Source organism: Athene noctua, chromosome 6 (genome assembly GCF_965140245.1).
Source record: "Athene noctua chromosome 6, bAthNoc1.hap1.1, whole genome shotgun sequence".
In the NCBI taxonomy this organism is placed as follows: domain Eukaryota; kingdom Metazoa; phylum Chordata; class Aves; order Strigiformes; family Strigidae; genus Athene; species Athene noctua.
Genome location: NC_134042.1, coordinates 26,530,536 through 26,548,367, shown reverse-complemented (window position 1 = coordinate 26,548,367; position 17,832 = coordinate 26,530,536). Strand labels below are relative to the sequence as shown.

The 17,832-nt window shown below is 37.7% G+C and overlaps 1 protein-coding gene across 4 annotated transcripts in view; it reads right to left on the bottom strand.

Annotated features, from left to right (window-relative positions):
- The window catches only part of MIA2 (MIA SH3 domain ER export factor 2), a 37,907-nt gene that overhangs the window by 10,818 nt on the left and 9,257 nt on the right, over window positions 1-17,832 (bottom strand). For 2 of the 4 annotated variants that reach the window (XM_074909922.1, XM_074909920.1), the window contains exons 1-16: window positions 15,998-16,152; window positions 14,947-15,078; window positions 12,982-13,003; window positions 12,778-12,866; window positions 12,313-12,384; window positions 11,527-11,637; window positions 11,134-11,205; window positions 10,609-10,713; window positions 7,052-7,174; window positions 6,355-6,478; window positions 5,479-5,525; window positions 5,193-5,283; window positions 3,802-3,940; window positions 1,769-1,870; window positions 454-514; window positions 175-210 (exon numbers count right to left, since the gene is read on the bottom strand). In XM_074909922.1, coding sequence (XP_074766023.1) covers window positions 175-210; window positions 454-514; window positions 1,769-1,870; window positions 3,802-3,940; window positions 5,193-5,283; window positions 5,479-5,525; window positions 6,355-6,478; window positions 7,052-7,174; window positions 10,609-10,713; window positions 11,134-11,205; window positions 11,527-11,637; window positions 12,313-12,384; window positions 12,778-12,866; window positions 12,982-13,003; window positions 14,947-15,078; window positions 15,998-16,111 — 1,440 coding nt within the window. In that variant the 5' untranslated portion in view covers window positions 16,112-16,152. Of the gene's footprint in view, window positions 1-174; window positions 211-453; window positions 515-1,768; window positions 1,871-3,801; window positions 3,941-5,192; window positions 5,284-5,478; window positions 5,526-6,354; window positions 6,479-7,051; window positions 7,175-10,608; window positions 10,714-11,133; window positions 11,206-11,526; window positions 11,638-12,312; window positions 12,385-12,777; window positions 12,867-12,981; window positions 13,004-14,946; window positions 15,079-15,997; window positions 16,153-16,673; window positions 16,875-17,832 lie in introns of those variants that run through there. The other 2 variants (XM_074909921.1, XM_074909919.1) reach the window with 2 other exon arrangements.

Genomic DNA, 17,832 nt, shown 5'->3' with positions numbered 1-17,832 from the left:
TGATAGAAATATTTTTAACATGCTTTTGTGTATTTCTGCAATAAATCTGTATGTTTAAAGGTGACAGGTTATTTTTGATTATCTGTTTTTAATTAAAAAAAGATAAAGCAAGCTATTCAAATCACAGAGGAAGAAGAAACACGAAGTTCAGAAAATTCAGTATTTGGAACTTACCCAATTATCATGAGCTTTTTTCTCATGTGAAGTAATCTGTGAAAGAGAGATTCATTAGATCATTATTCACCTAAAAAGGAAAACTTAAGATTGAATATGTGCTCTTGTTTGTAAATTTAATGTGTGTGGATAATTTATGAGAAAGTCAAAACCAGGCAAAAGGCAAAAAAACACCCAATAAACCGAGTCAAATACAGTATCACAACGTAGCTGAAAGTGGCATTTCAGTTGCAGTAACATCCCCCCTACTTGGCATAGATAGCAACACAAAACGCATACCTGATTCTGGTAAGAACGAATGGTTCTTTCTAGCTCTTCTTCAAGGTCTTTTGCTCTCTGTCTGTAACAAAATTAGGATTTATGATATTGTAATATAACATGGAGGAAACTATTTTCAAATAGAGCAAACGCAACGGGAAGCACAAGGTATAATTAAGACTTTTTATTCAAAAGACAGTATTGCCAGACACATGGGATACATAAAAATTACAGTAGAAGTGGAAATTCTAGGACCTAGATTGGCGCAAACAGGAATGTAAGCAAAAGAACAGAACCAAAACCCCCAACATCATCTCAACTTTTCAGTGGTCTGCAGTATGTTTCCAACATAAAGGATATCCCTCCATGTATGTCCCCACAGCCAGCCTCACCCAACTCAGCAAACATTACCAATGGGGCTGGAGCATCATGCTGTCACAGGCTACCACAGTCAGTCCTGAGGGACAGTCACTCACACAAGTTATTTCAAGACCACAGAAAGTATGACACCACCTTTGCTGGCAGCTACCCTGTGCACAGCCTCTCTAGGTTCTACACTTGCTCGGCATGTTTAGTTATACTCCATTTGCAATATTAATATTCTCTTTTAAATTGTCTACAAAGTTCACGCTCTGAGAAAATCAAAAGGGTGAATTCTGTATTCCTGCATGAATACTGAATCATGTCTAAGAACTTTACATTCTAGAGAAAGAATTAATCTACTCTTCAGGAAGCATCATTGATCAGTATCATTCATTCAGAGTCGATACTCCCAAAAACACTGAAGGAAGATGGGGAATATATGTTACAGATTGAAGAATTCTGCCATAGTTTGAGAAACAAAGCAGAGGTACACAAAAACAACTACAGAAAATATTCTCACATTATGGTATTTTAGTAAAGAATTTTTAAACAACAGTACTATTTGACAAGCTTAAGAGATACAGAAATAGAACACTGTAACTATACAGCATAAATATGTTAGGATCTATACAGGAACCTGAACATTGCATTTCTTTCACAGCATTCTCTTAAGTTCATATTTTTATCTCCATTCAGTAATGGGAACTAGATTAGAGACTCACTTTTACCATTTCATTAAACCTAACATGTCAATATAACTAGCTTTCTCATGAAAGAAACTGCTAGTCATCTTCCATACTCAAAATTTTTTACCAAAGCAAAAAATCCCTTAGTATGTATTACACACAAACTAACATGTAACAAATACAAAACAAAGAAAATACATTCACTTCTGCTTGTGTTCTTATTGATTCTCGAAGGCATTTTGTTCACTATGGAAAAAGTGATTATAGCAACTAAAATCTGTAGTTACCTGTAGCTATTTAGTTCTTCAGCAGCATGATTAATTTTTTCATCTACTTTAGAAAGCTTTTCTTCCTTCTGTAGGCGTTCTCTCTCTTCTACTGTCAGCTTCCTTTAACGAAGTTCAAAAACTGGTTAATTCTGTTTCAAGTCAACAATTTTGTAGTTGGTCTGTCAAGAAAAGCTCCTCCACTTATTTAGTCATGATGAATACCTGATATTCATCCAGATGAAAGTCTTACAGGCAACAGATGAAGTGACAAAAATAGCACTAGTTTGTACTCATAGTAGTTTATTCTGTTCATTAACTGTTCTAAATGGAACAATTAGATTACCACTACTCCTAAAAGGAAATCTGGAAGACAATCCATATTCCCAAAGAACAGTGCTATTTGGGGCAGGGAAGGGGGAAAGGAAAAAAAAAAAGCAGCCACGTATCATATCAAAACAAACAAACTAAAACCCAAACTACACTAACTTTCAGTGATCTGTTCTGGTACTTGTTTACATTTTAAAATAATTTTCTGGCAAAGAAAAAGGTTGTTATTAGCTATTAAAAAAAAGTTACTAAAATAAAAATTCCTTCCAGGGCTCTCTTTTTTTAATGCCTTATTGGGCACTACAGAAGAGAAAACCCATACTCCACACCAAAGACTATGCATAAGGTATTTCTGCAGAACACACATGGATACCACTGCTGCATACAGCCCTGAATGCATGAACTGGTTGGTCATTTCCCTGTAAACAGCAGTCCTTAGCAAGCAAACTGGCTGAACCATGGATCTTCTGAACATGACAAACTTCTTTTCTACTCAACCTTAATTTCCCACTTTTCTATTTCCCTTGTTTGAACACACCTAGCTTTTTAAAAGATGACTTGTTAACACTAATAGCTTCTATTATTCTGCTATCTCATTACGCCAGGTTCTCCCCACTCCTTTTCACTTTTCCAAAATCTTTAGTAAGCAGCATACATTTGCTGAGCTTCAGTGTGGTATTTTTAAATACCATCCACACAGTCTGCAAACATTTTTCCTTTATGACTGCCCATCATAGCTTCTTTTTAATAAGTTCCTTCCCACTCCCTGCCCACCCCCCCTTTTTAAAATCAAACATTAGTGTAATGGATTTCTAGGTTTTGTTGCATCTACAAAGATACATCTACAAATACCTATATAAATCTATATACTACAGAGCAGATTATTATGCTCACTACAGGAACAAGACTTGTGTTGCTTCTCCTGTTGCCTTCAAGATTATGTCTGCTCCTTAAAGAAATAATTTCTGGATAGTAAAACTCATTTTAGCATCATGCCCTAAAATCACGCCTCCTGCTCCCTCCCTGCTCCACACACACTTCTGAAGGTTACTACATGCCCCATCCCATCCCAATCAACTTCATTTCTAGTCCTTAACAAATTTCTGACTTCAGTCAGTCAGTAATTATCCCTACTATCATCCTGACTGTAAGACAGATAATATAGCCCTCATATTCCACCTTTCTTGGTGAGGAAAGCCTGATTTCCAGGGGTTCTGTGTTGCTTACAGATAACAGTTAGGGTTGCCTATGTTTTAACTCTAAGCTTTGTTTCATATATAGCATCACTCCTCTGCTGACATTGCTAGCTCTCTTTACTATATTAATTATACCTCACAGTTAAAGCGGCTGATTATCTTTCTTTTCAGTAGCCTTGACAGCTGTATTACATAGTATTTAATTTTTTTAAAAATGTAAAAATCAAGCTTTCTGAATTTACCCACCTTATTTCATAGATTAAAAATTTGTTACTACTTATTTTATCTTTGTTTCTGTACTTGCTTGTGGAAAAGTCCTAAAATAATATACTACTACTTTCATGGAAACAATTTCTATAAACTACTGTGATCACAAATGTACATGAAGGTGTAACATAACAGGGTCTTCAAAATTCAGAAAACTCTGGAAAGCAGTATTCAAATTTTCAATACTTTTCAGCCCCCCAAATCAAACTGCTGCATTCAAATCAAACAGTAAGCATTGAATATAAAAAGAGGAACCAGCACCTGTGTAGTTTCATTTCATTTTCTTGATAAAGTTCAGTCATTACTTTAAGTTTCTGCTGAAGCTTTTGAACTTCACCTTCAAAATGTTCATTTTCAGACTGCAAGGAACCTTGTTGACTTTGAAGGTTTTCTATACGTTCTGTCAGATTTAGAGATAATTATATTGGGACAATGCACAATTTACAAACATGTACATGCAAAATTGTACAAAATGCAAAAAATATTTGAAATATTTTAGTATATGAAAAGTCTTTAAAAACCTTTGATCCTAAGTTGATTCAATAATATAAACAATGATGTTAATATATTTCAATAAATTATACAAATTCAGAAGCAGTATTGCTCCTATATTCTGTCACAAAATGCAGCTCTGAGCATGTATCTAGACTTTGTTCCAAATCGTGGCTTTGAAAACAGTGCAGTTTTGTAATTTATAACATAAATTTTCATTTATTGTAATTATTCTACTAAAGCAGTAAAATCAGTACCATCATACACTCTTGCAGATTTATGCACACAAGGTCTTGCTGAGTAGCCTTAACTCAGATTTGTCAAAGTACCTTATCTTTGCAAATGAAAATCAGTCATGTTTCTTTTCCTATTTACTATTCATATGTTTCGCCAAGAAACATAGAAAGCTTCAAGTAAGTTTAAGTATCTTTATGGGACAGACTTACAATCACTTTGGAAAGCACATTAGCACAAAGAGTCAGTTTAAAGGACTATCAAAAATTGAAAAATAAGGAGTTTTACAGAGCATTTCAGCACCAAAATAACAGAGCACAGTACATTCAAACGTGATGGTTACTCTGCTGACTGTTACCTATGAAAGAAATAGCTAATTACAGGCTTTCATTTGAATTAAAGTGGTAGTGCTTTCATTTAATAAGGTTTAATTCAGTATGTCCTACACAATAAAGGAAAAAACTGAGCAAGATGCTTTTAGGTTCAATTCTCTAAATGTAGTATTTTTGGAACTTAATAGGTATTGAGTTTGCACCCACTACAAACTAAATTAAAATTAAGCTACCATTTTAAATAAATGGTTTTAAAATTTAATTAGAACTCCATTGTTTTATGTCCAGAAATTATGTAAAGAAGGTATATTTATTAACATCACTTTACCTGTGTCTTTTCAGATTCTATAACTTAACAGTTATAGAATAGAATAATCCAACAGAGTACAACAAAATTTACAAATGGTGCTTTAGTTCTAAAATCAAATATTTAAAATAGCTAAGCAACCTAAACTCAAACAGGCATTTTAAAAATCAAGTAGAGATATTAATGCAAACTTAATTCAGTTCTTACTGGAAGTAATACTTACAGCCTGTAACATTTTACAAAACTAGCATTTTATTAGTCTTAAAAGCAAAACAACATTTATTTACCTGTAAGCTCTCCTTTAGCTTTATTTTCATCAGATAGTTTTGAATACAGTTGATCTCTTTCTGTTTCCAAGGTCTTTAAACAAGCATTCAACTACAAAAAAATTTTTTTAAATGAGCATTTTAAGATTACCAGAAACTGTTTCCATGTAAAAATATCTAACTAAACATTAAAAAATGTTGAATTCTGTGATACTAATATCTACATGCAATTAAACTCACCATAGAAATTGCATATATTCCCTCTAATTTCCCCCCTTCCATCCACAAGTTTCTTAAAATCACATACCTTTGCAGCATAGATCAATTTCTTTACAGTTCGTTTTTGCTGATCATCTGATTGACAAAATGTCACATGAAAAAACACAAAAAGGTTTGTTAGAGAGCTTACTGCTATTATTTTATTTTGTTTTTATAAAAAAAAAAAAAAAATCAATCCCTAACATAGCATGATAGGCATAGCATATTTGGAGGAAAAAGAAAAGAAGAACTAAAAATGGTGAGGGCTTGATATTCTAGTGTTTTGTTGGCCAATCAGACTCAGAACGCTCATGTTAAAAGTGATATGCTGAATACACACTGTAAGATTTACTGGGATTTGCCCTATACTATAATCAGCACCAGCATAAAAAGAAGCTGTAGCAAGAAAAAAGAAGCAAAAAAGGCTATTCTGTGCTGCTGTTTTGAGGGGACCCACATATACACCGATCTGATTCTGGTGCTACCATGCTGCCTGAAACTAGTTACACCTGTGTAAGGACAAGGGAGCAGAAATTAGGCTCTAAGGACCCACAGTGCTACTGCTAGTAGGAGCTTCAAGAAGAAATGAGAACAAGGCTTCCACCTAAGAATGTTTGAGAATCCCTGCTTAATATTAACACAGGCTAAAGTCATTCTGCAAGTGACTGAGCACTGAGTCTTTATATTGTTTATGATAATATGTATGCTTTAGCTATATCCACACACTGCTAAACAGTAGCATAGGTGGTTATTCCAGAGGTATCCTAGAATCAGTTAACGGTCAGACATGAATAACACTGCGTGAGTTTTGAAAATCCAAGTTCTACAAAGCTCATCTTTCAACATTCCTGGAAGTTTGTTGGTTCTGTATTTCTAAAACATCTACTAAATTATTATTAAAGATGGGAAGCTATACAAATCATACCTAAGTGCTCTCCATTCTCTGCTTCACCCTTTATATCTGTGTCCCAGTGATTATCTTCAGTGTCGTCATCATCTCTTATTGCTGAACTCCAGTCTTTCATCTTCAGTAAGTACTGAGTCAGAGACTAAGAAAAAGCCCCCACAAAACACAAACAGTAAAATAAATACAACCAATGAAAAATGTAGTTACCATCACAATTACCTTTTCAGGATTTCTGTCCTTTATTTAGTTCCCTTAGTAATTAAGTGAGCCCCATATACAAGATTCTACATGTCTGATACTACTACTTCTATTAAAATGTATACCTGCAGGTCAACAGCTGTGCCCTTGTAAAGACTTTTCAGAAAGCCAAGCATGCATACTTTCAGCAGGGCTTGTGTATATAAGGTACACATATGTAAGAATACACTCCCAACTCCCACATTCCAAATTCAAAAAAATGCAAATACTCTGTGGCACTGAGAATTTTTCCTTATTTAATGCGCTGGCTTCCAAGGCTATTTGACTGCTCCACTGCAATGCTAAGCAACCTTTTTTGCTTAGCAGGAAACAAGACATTAGAGGATGGAGACAGCAAACAAAACCCCAAAATAGCTTAATGATATCAAGACAAGGAGAGGTTGTTAGATTTTCTTGGAACTGCAGTTTGACTATTCAGTCTGAATAGTTTGATTCAATGCTAGCTGTCGTAATTTACCTTGACTTGACTCTCTTTATTTTTCAACACTTCTTCTATATCTGCTTTAGATGATTCAAACATCTTGGTTTGTTCATTTAGTTCACTAAATCGTTCACCCCATCCTTCAGCTTCTTGTAGAAGCTATAAAGGGAAACACCAGATTAGTGTAATTGTCTAGGACAACCAAGAATCAAGGATGAATAGTACTTGAGTTGGTTTTGCATATTATCTATACATAAGCTGAATTTTAACCGCTCACCCATTGGTAAGAATTAATAGAGAGACTACAAGACAGTTAAACCTTAAGAGTTGAAAAAAATAAGACCTCTATATTATCATCCAATTGCTTTAGTTGTAATAAGTTTCCATTGTTATTAGTTGTTAGGATAATTTTAAACATTTGTAAGAACAGTTTGGTTAACATTCCACTGAGTTTACAAACCCTGATGTGACAATAGCAAAGGATATAAAATAATGACAATTTGTGTAACAACCACAAACACTGGGGAATGGATGAAGAAGAAAACACTTATTCCCGCATATGCACACACGCTTCTGAAATTGTACCCACTTGTTTTCAAATCTGAAGAGATCGGTGAGGTAAGGGAAACTAGGAACCTTTTTAGACAGCTATTTAAATTCACATGACTTGCAAATCTGTATTATTTCTCCTCGTTTTCTCCATAAATCTTAAAGTAATTTTTAATTTAAAAACCCTTCCTGTTAATGAGAGTGACAGCAACTGTATGTAATCAACACCTACTAGCACGCACTGTTATAATTAAGTGTGATTAATTAAAAAGACAAGTATATTCCAAGGTTACATTTTACAGACATCCCCTAGTAAAAATCTCTTTCCACAAAAATGTTTCACAGCAGTAAAGGGATTCATACACTTAAGCACCAGTTGACTGATCATAACCACTGCAACATATTAACTAATGTCTTCATATTGTGAGAACGAAATTGATACAATTGAACTGATACAAATTTCTGTTAAGATAAAGCATGCAGTACAAAAAAAATTTGTCTTACAAGTATGTCAGAAAAATATTGCTTAAAGTCGTACAACACGCAACCAAGTTAAAAGCAGAGAATGTACAGAAAGGAATAACTAGGCTGAGCAACAAGAATGTAACAGCCAGTTATACTAAAAATACAACCAGAAAATGATAGTTAAACAGGGGAACTGCCATGCAAATAGACAAGCACTACTTATCAAAGACAAACTAGAAGGCATAAAACAAAAGGTATGCGACTAGAACTGGATGAACCCCACTTGGCACTGCACTGTACTGCACCTTTCAAGCAGTAAAAGCCATGCATGTATTTGCAGCACCATGCAAACTACATATTACAGATAAAACATTCTTTATGCTAATACTGCTCAGAAGACACACACAACTACTTTTATTATTAAATGTCATCCTCAAAAGGAAGCTAAACTTTAAGAGATTCCTTCTTCATGAAGCCAAAGAGAAAATAAATTGATGTGACTTTATATACCTGTAAGAATCACAATAGAGAAAAATAGCAAGGATTTGCACTAAGATAAAGCAATATATATTTCTAATGTTCCTGCAAAAAACAAAGCACAGAAAGTTTGGAGTTCATTAACAGTTCCCTTGTTCAAACTAAAAGGCCCAGTCCTCTTTCTGACACATCATAAATCTGAGACTGCACACCTGTTATACTGTTTAAACTATGATGTGCCAGAAGATTATGACCCATTAGTGCAGATGGACAGAGAAAGAAAGTACTCTAGTTTCTGTGAACAAATAACACCTTTGTTACCTTTTGAGCATAAGTGAAATCCCATCTTTAAAAAAAGAAAGAAAAATAAAAAAAGGGATATGGATATGCTAATATAGTGAACTAATTCACATGCTTACAACCACCTCAAAAAAGAATACAAATTAGCAGATACTTTCTCTTCTTGCAACAAAGCTCAGTTAACAAAGTGTAGTAATTCATCCTAAATAACATGGTTAAGGAACTACTATACCAGGTTATTTTATCTGTAAGGAATACAAACCCCTTATTTTTATCTAGAAACCCGGCAAATGAATTACAACCTGGGAGTTGGTTTTAGTGATTTTTTTTCCCCTGGTTTTCCTGATATAAAATGACTGCCTATGAAATGTAGACTAATTGTCAGCACTTAGTATTATCTGATTCCAAGTACTATTTTTTAATAAAAGGAAAAAGAAGATTCTTTTCACACACACACAATTGGATTATTTCTGTTTGAACCCAATAAAATAAATCCCTATTAAAACTTTGTGTCCTGCTTCTCAAAATTTATTACATAAGTAAACTGTCGCATCTGAAATGAAGCACCAAGACCAGACCCTTCCTCCTCACAGGAAAAAACAAGAAGGATGTATAGATTAGACAAAAAAAAGACTCCTGAAAGAAAATAATTCTCAAGCAACTTCATCTTACAGTGGTAACACCCAAATCTACTGTTTCTCCACTCATAGCATCTAAGAAAATTATCTTCTTTTTTTTTTTTGTAGTCACAGACATGTAATCCCTTCTAAGAGAAAAACATAGTTTTTCTGGTAACAGTTGTGAAGAAATATTCCTCCTGCAGAAAATCTTCTATTTCCAGTAACCTTTTTCTTTCTGAATTACTAAGTCTGATATGCACAATGTTTTGATAAAGAGGACCAAAGCACTCTTCAGCTTTTATAAGACCACTAAAAACCAACAGGCCTGTACTTCTGCTTCCCCCTGCCCCCCAAAAACATCCATCAGGTTACTGTTCAGACAACATGGAGATCATCAGTCAATCAGGAAAATACATGTATATCCATCAAAAAAACCCCAACAAACAAACAACCCAGAACTTCCCCCAAAATCAGAAACATTCCATGGAACATTTAATGTTGAGAGAGATTATCTTTTTCTTAGAAAAAAAACAGAATAATTTCACTGTAAAACTAGTTACTGCACAGGACAACTACTACGTAAGCTAAATATTTTAAAATAATCAACATCCTTTGGGATCTGGCTATGGCACTGAGGAAAATAAAAAGCTAGAATTTGGGAAGGAATAGTCTTTTCTGTCCCTTTGTATTACTTACCTGACTTGCCATTAATTCATCCACAGTGGTACTACAGTAAGTATTTTACCTGCTTTTTGCATACTCTGCAATTTCTTAATTTCTTTAGTTTTCTGGATCAACTACAAGCATTTTATCTCTGCCTCTGTAGAGGATTCTAGCTGTGGACTTGCTCAAATACTTCTGCATTCCTCCAGGTCTCAGAAAAATTCTAATTAGTCTAACACTACCATATGCTCTCTTTCTCACTGAACTCTATGCATGTTTCCCCACAAACTCTAATTACTATTTTTTTTTAAAAAATAGGACTATTTTAGACAAAGTTATTTTAACATAAAATAATTTTAAAGCCAGGTCCTCTTCCTCATCCATTTGCTAGAACATGCAAGGGGTATTAACAAATATGTTGAGGATTAGCTCCTTGGAGAAATTGTATTTACAGAGGATCATAAGACAACACAGTATTTGTGTGTTTCCTCCTCAAAACAAAGATAACTCGGAACATACCTGTTTCTCACTTTCCTGGAGATGACAATTTTCATCTACTGCATCTTGAACGGATGTCTTGAGTCTCTCTGTATTTATTTCATACACTTTTAGGGTGGACTTGGCCTAAGTGAAATAAAAAAGTGTGTTATTTAAACAGTATAGGTGAAGATGTAAGTGGGGTCAAAATGGTATTATCGGACTTATTCTTAGTTTTTCCAGCTATGCTATATATGTATTCTCACATTTTCCCTACAATTTCAAGTTTTCGCTGACTGTAGTTTTGTATCACTATATATCATTGTGGAGTAAGAAGGCAAAGGAAATACAAAGTAACTGTACTTCACGATAAATGCCAATCACTATATGAAATTCAAATTTGCTAAATCAAGTCACATGAAAGTACCAAACCTTACAAAGTCTTTTGGTTTACACAGCATATTATTTCCGCACCCTTAATATAAAAAAAAAATTAAAACTGTAACGACATGGAGAACAGAGAAACTGCAAAGATTTGAAACCAGAAACTATAAAGACTGGACCTACCTCATCAATTTGTGACTGGATAGATTTTGCTTCATTCTCTAAAGACTCCACTCTCATCTGAATTTCAGCCACCTGAAAATTATTAGTTGTCATATAGCTTCTTCCACAGATTTGACTGAAAAGATCTAGGCAATTAATAGTTATTTTAATTTTTAAACCAAGAAAGTTCTACTGCCAAATCAGTAAAACCAGCTTTTCTTCCTTTGAGCATTTTCCTTTATGGGTGTCATTTTTTTAATATGCTACAGGAAGTATGAGGGGAGACAACATGGGAAATGTAGTTTTAGTTTAAAAAAACCCAAAAAGAATAGTTTGTCTTTTTCATTGAGAAATTTTTTTGTGGGATTTTTTTTTAAATGAATAGTAACAAAGACCTGATTCTATTTTTCTTACCAAGTTATCGTTTTCTGATTGCTTAGATTTTTCTTCTTCCAGTTCTTTTTCTAGATTCTCTATTTCTTGGTTGAGTTCCAAATTTGACTTGTTCAGTCTTTCACGCATTTCCTAAATCAAGTTGTTTTGACAGTTAACATAAAGCATTTGACACTAATTACACATGAAGGCGACAAGTATGTTTTAAATATGACAGCAAAGTATGTTTAACAAATTTCACTATATCAAGGATAAATCTCAAAGTACTCTAGAGACTCTTGCATGTTAACAAACCTGTAACAATCAGCTCTATAGGATCTGAGGTGAAGAATGAAATAAGTCTATTTGCTTTTTTGTGACATAAATTTTATAGAGCCCATTAGGTATTTGATTCACTTTTTCAGAACTCTTACAAATATATTCTCAGTTTGGGGAATATAAACAATGTAGTAGTAACTTTTGTTTACAACTGTGCTCCAGAGCCTATGAAATATATTTGAATTAAATCAGATGCAAGAAAAAATACCTTATGCAGTACTCTCTGTAACAGAAACAGGAAAAATTTACTTTTAAAAAAATTAAATATTATCTAATATGCCATTTGGTACAGCATTAATAATTTTTAAGGCAATTGTTACAAAAACTTATCTTAAATACTCCACTTCTAAGTAATTTTCAGTAACCCAGGACTAAAATAACAGTGCTCTCAAAACAATTAAGGTCTTCTGGGTTTTGGTTTGGGTTTTTTAATATGGGCAGCATTTTCATGAAATAGTGACTTAAAATAATTTCCATTTATCTTTTTACCTCAAAAAAAGATGTATCTGTTGATTCTTTCATAATGTTATCATCCTTCAGAGACAATTCTAAATCTTCAAACTGAAAGGAAATACTTCATGTCAGAATGCATGTAAAGAACTGATTAATAGCATTAATTCATGATGCTCTAGTCTGAAACATAGCCACCACCTAAATATTCATGAATGCACCTTGCTGGAAATCAGGAAAGCCATAGGTCTAGTAGATTATCCCAGTGGCATAAAACAAAGACATTTTAAAGTAGCTTCCAGTGAAATATATTGTATTAAGAATTAAGGCAGAACTTGCTAACACCTTAATTGCACTTAAAGGCACTGACAGGAAAAAGCATTTGAAGAACCACTTTAAAAGCTTCTAAACATGTTACTTTTAGGTAAGTTTCATACTTTAAATACTTGATAAATCAAGCCCATTTCTGTGACACATCTGAAAGCAATAAATAAGGACTATTACCTCTTTTTTGCAAAGGCTGAGTTTTTCAAGAATTTTGCATTTGTCTTCAACTAGTTCAGCAATTTTACTGGCAAGCTGTTTTTCCCTTCCTAGAAAAAGACAGTTAAGTGTTGCAACATCCAAATACTTAAAAGGAGAAAAAAATAAATTAAAAAAGAAAAAGAAAGTCATACTCCAAAGAAACAGTATGAAAAATAAGCTTACCTACATAAAGTCGACTTCTAACCTGAAATAAAAAGAATAAATACTGAAAATGACTGATCCAATTACTCTTGCATAGTATTTGAAAACTAATTTTTTAAGCTGTGGTTCCATGATCAGTTTGACCATGGAACTTAAAAAAGGAATAAATACAGCCTACTGTTAAAAATGGGCAATAGTACCCTCTGCCCTTGTCCCCCTCCCCGCCATGGCTGTGTGTTTGCCCTGTTCCTCTCCCACTCTAACTAGAGAAGAGGGGAAAGGAAGTTAGTTTTCACCTGAATTGTTATTATAACACACTTCTGTATAGCCATCACATAATCATAACTGCCAACACAAAGTAGGAGTGGACACACACAGCAAAAAGAGTAGGAAAGGGGAGAGAGAGGGAAGCTCCACATGACAGCTCAGATCTAACTTCCTATGAGGAAAAAACCCACACACATTATAATACCTAACAGAGCTACAGTAAGGGGACTACTTGATGGGCATCCTGCCCAGATGCAACCCAGTGGGAAGTGCCAAATCAGCAGCTGCCATGTGGGGTCTAGTGCCCTAGAATCAAAGTCTAACAAATTGCAGAACAAAATGTCACAAATGGCCTGGACAAGAGATGAAGATCTTGGCTGAACCCACAAAAACTTCATGACTTTCCTCTCAAAACGGCCTGGATCATGTGTCTGACATACAATGGGTCCTTCAGATTATCCCTGTTTCCTCCTCATTTAAAGCCCCAGGATGGCCAAGGAGTCCAAGTAACAGAAAAAGAGGAAGAAAGTCATAAGCACACTTTATCCTATCATCCCCCCAAAAAAACCAAAACCAAACCCCATTACTTTTAAGTACATAAACATTAATTCTCCAAAAAGCAGTCAGTGAAATTCTAAGTATGGATGACTGAAAAAGCTATGGGTAACTTCTGTAATATCTAATGCCTTAGTGACATGTGCAGGAGGAAAACAATACTAGAGTCGCTGCTTGACTGATTTCAGCTGAAACACCTCTTTCGTACCACCTAGAGGAATGCTGCCAGCAAACATGAATGACCCAAATTATAGGTACAAATACAGATCCCTTTCCAATCTGAATCACTGCTGCAGAATAAGGTGGCATTTTTCCTGATCTAAGTGGGTATTAGAACCCTAAATTCAGCTGCTCATATCTGAAAAACTAAAGCGCTATGCAACCCATCTTCAAAGACAAGCATCATTACACCTAGCACCAAAACCACATCCTGACTATTTAAGAGTATGCCAAAACTGGTGAGAAATTCAGAATATTGAAATATGGACACTGACTCTATTTCATGAGTAGGGATAGTAAGATAGGCAGCTGATATTACACAGATCCTTACTTACAACACAAGACGACCCTTACCTCAAAAACATAACCTTATTTGTGCATTAATAGCTTTCAGTACTGCATTCCTCAAGGTCATCAGCTTAGTACTCACAAACAGCACATAGTAAAATTAGTTCAGTGTTCCAACAAACAGAATCAAGGTCATCATCCAAACAGTTTTAAAATGCCTCCCTTGATGGGAATCCATCTGGGGTTTTTTTTTGCTTACAATTCCCTTGAGAGAACTGAGCTGGCCTGGCTATAGCCAGGGTAGTCACAGATATACCAATACACACAACAATACATATACCCTAGGGAAGGCCTCTATATCCCATTAAAATAATTTAAGGGCTGACTTTGAAAGTCTGGTGTAGAAATTAAACAGGGAAGAAAAAAGGAAGGCTTACTACAGTGAGTTTCATTCCATTTCTTCTACGGACAAGTCACTCGGTACATATTCATACACTTGACAAAACAGACTACTTCTCAATTCCTCTTTTAGAGGGATTCTAAATTCAATCACAACAAATTTAAAACTCTACAGCATTATGTATCTTGAACAGAATAACAATTTCAATTCAAACCATTAATGCAGTCTACATATCTGTATGTAACGTGAACACTTACTGATTGATAACTTCTGTACAGGAATAAGAGAACTGTAAAGGCTCCAACAATACCCGCACAAATCACTATCTCCCACGGAAAACCATATAGATCAGGACCAGGTCTCATATCTTCAGGCAGTGAAGCCACAGCCTGAAAAATAAAAAGCTTCATTTAAAGGTAAAAAGTCTAATATTTTCAATAGAAATACATATTATGTGTTAATTTACTTCTAAGGCTTGTTCAGCCCTGTACATTTACTTTTTTTCCCCAAACTCTGAGAAAATGGTTAACAGAAGCCTTTGATTTTAAAATTATATATTTACTAAGTGAAGAAAAAAAAAAAAGAAAAAATGTCCAATAAGATATGATGACGACTAGGTATAGCTCTGAAAACTTCTCCTTTGAGTTGTCTACATGTTTCACTGTTAGAAGAATCGATATTAGTTAAGTATTTTATGATTTAGTAGTAGAAAATTTGATAAAAAAGCCTGCTGAACCAACTTCATACTAAAATAACATACTGAACACTGTCAATGATTTAACACATTTTAAACACCTAAATACACTCACCATTTTATTCATCGGATATCATTATTTTCTCAAAGATAGAACCTGCTTAACACAGACCGCATTTAAGACCTGTACGCGTTACAGTGTAGCAAAGTCTTAATCGCGATTTCACTAATGAAACGGCCCGACTACCCCATCTCAGCCAGGCGGGGTGTGCGTGTGTGCAATCACGGAGCGCTGGTTCCACCGCGTTGGCCTTTTGAGACCTCTGTTATTCTCGAAGAAAGGCCCAGCTGCAACGGGACCCGCGCGGCCCGGGGTGCCCCCTGGCCCCCTCCCGGCCCCGCAGCTCTCGGCAGCCTGCCGGGCCGCGGCGCAAGGCGGCGAGGCACAGCCCGGCTGCACGCCGTGCGCTCCGCGGCGGGGCCGTTTCTCTCAGTCCCTCGCCACCCCCGGCAGCGCCGTTTTCCCCAACGCCGAGGCGCCGCTGCACAAGACCCCGGCCCTCGCGGGGGTCCCGCCAGAGCCGATCCCCCGCGGAGGCGGGTCCCGCACTCACCCTGCGCGCCCCTTCCAAGGCCAACCCGCAGTAGCGCTGCGCGCTCTCCCGCAGGCCCAGCCACAAGCTGGCGGTGGCGACGTCCAGAGCATCCCCGCGGCCGCCGGCAGCCATCTTACCGCGGGCGGCGCGCGCCCGCCACCGCGCGGCCCCTTCCGGCTCGGCGCTTGACAACCGGCCCGTACCACCGCGCGGGGGGAGGCGGAACAACCACTGCTGCCGCGGGAAGGGGCGGCTGTACCGCTGCGACAGGAACGGGGGCGCAACACCGCCGCCGGGGGACGGACTAGGAGATACCACTGTCGGGGGAAGCGAGAGCGCGGCGGCGGCGGGCACCGGGCCCCACCGCCCCGCCCGGCGCCGGGCCGAGGCGCCTGCGGACGCGGCTCCCAGTTCCAGAGCCGCGGGGCTGAGGGCAAGGGCGCCTCAGGGACTCCCTCGCCGGGCCCTGCCAGCACAGCCGTCCGGCTCGGGGGGCGCCCGGCGGCGCTGCGGGCCCCGGGGCCTCTCCCCACAGACTCTCCCCTCCGCGGTACGCCCGCCCGCGGGAGGGACCGGCAGCTCCCCTCAGCGTCCGCACGCCCGCCGCCGCCCCCCAGCCTCCGCTACTGACGTGGCCCCGCCGGCCACTCACCTACTCCTGTTCCTCCTCAAAGTTCTGCTCAGGGAAACTCACCTCCGCTTTGGCGCCTGCCCTGCCCATCCGTACCCGCGCAGCCGCACGTCTTCACAGGATAAACCCGCCCGGGCTAGATTGCGGGGAGAGGCCTGGCTGCTCGCGGCCGGCCAGCGGGAGCGGACATTTGCCCGCCGCGGGGGGCGGGCGGGCAACAGGTGGATCAGCGACCGGCGGCGGGCTGCGCGGGCGGGCTGGGCACGCGCACCGGCGGTGCGGCCCCGCGTGACACCGGCGAGGCCGCGGCGTGCCCGGCGGCCCGTCAGGCCGGGACCGCTTCAGGGCTCTGGCCAGAAGGGATCGGACCGGGCCTGCAGGTGCACAGAAGTAAGGGAGGATGCGAGGAACGGCAGCTGCAGCGGCACAGAGCAACGCGGTGTTTCCCATCTCATTAGCTAGAACTATTTTTTGGTTTATATTTTGCTTTTTTTTTTTTTTTCCTAACTCAAATTTCACAATGCACTTGCCCATGAAGCTGGTACCACCTAAGAAACAGTGATAGGTAAAAGGTGAAAGTGGCTTTTTGAACTGTATCAACACAGGAACGAGTTTGGCCATAGCACTGGACTAGCAATGAGCATTGAAATCCAACCTGCTTCATGAGAAAAAATAAAAAGCAAAGCCCTTCAGTTTTCTTCTAGACTGCGATTTAGTGTATATAAGTACACTGAAAATTAGGAATAAATTTATGTGGTTCCTTCAGTTAATCTAAACAGAGTTAAAGCAAAGTACCAAAATTAATGAGGTTTATCATATACCACTTTACCTGATACTACTCTTCTGTTTAGAGGCGACAATGCAACACCATCTACCTTTTCTTACATTCCTCTGGCAGTATTGTTTCTTGTGCAGTTATGTCCAGTAAGGTCCACCTTCACTCTGTCCCTACATTTTGGTATTTAAGATGTACCCATATCAATCATAATCCCATTTTGTATTTTATATATTTGGTTAGAAAAGTAATTTTTATGCAACTGAACTATGGGAATTTTGGGGAATCAAGGTTTTGAAATGTTTAAAAAATGGAAGTATACCGGTTATTTTACTCATCCTAAGCCAAACTTTCTAAATCCAAGCAAATTTAATCAGTACTGTCCTGGGAACTAGGGAGCTATGAGTTTCATTTAAAAAAAACCAACCAAACAAAAAACCCCACACC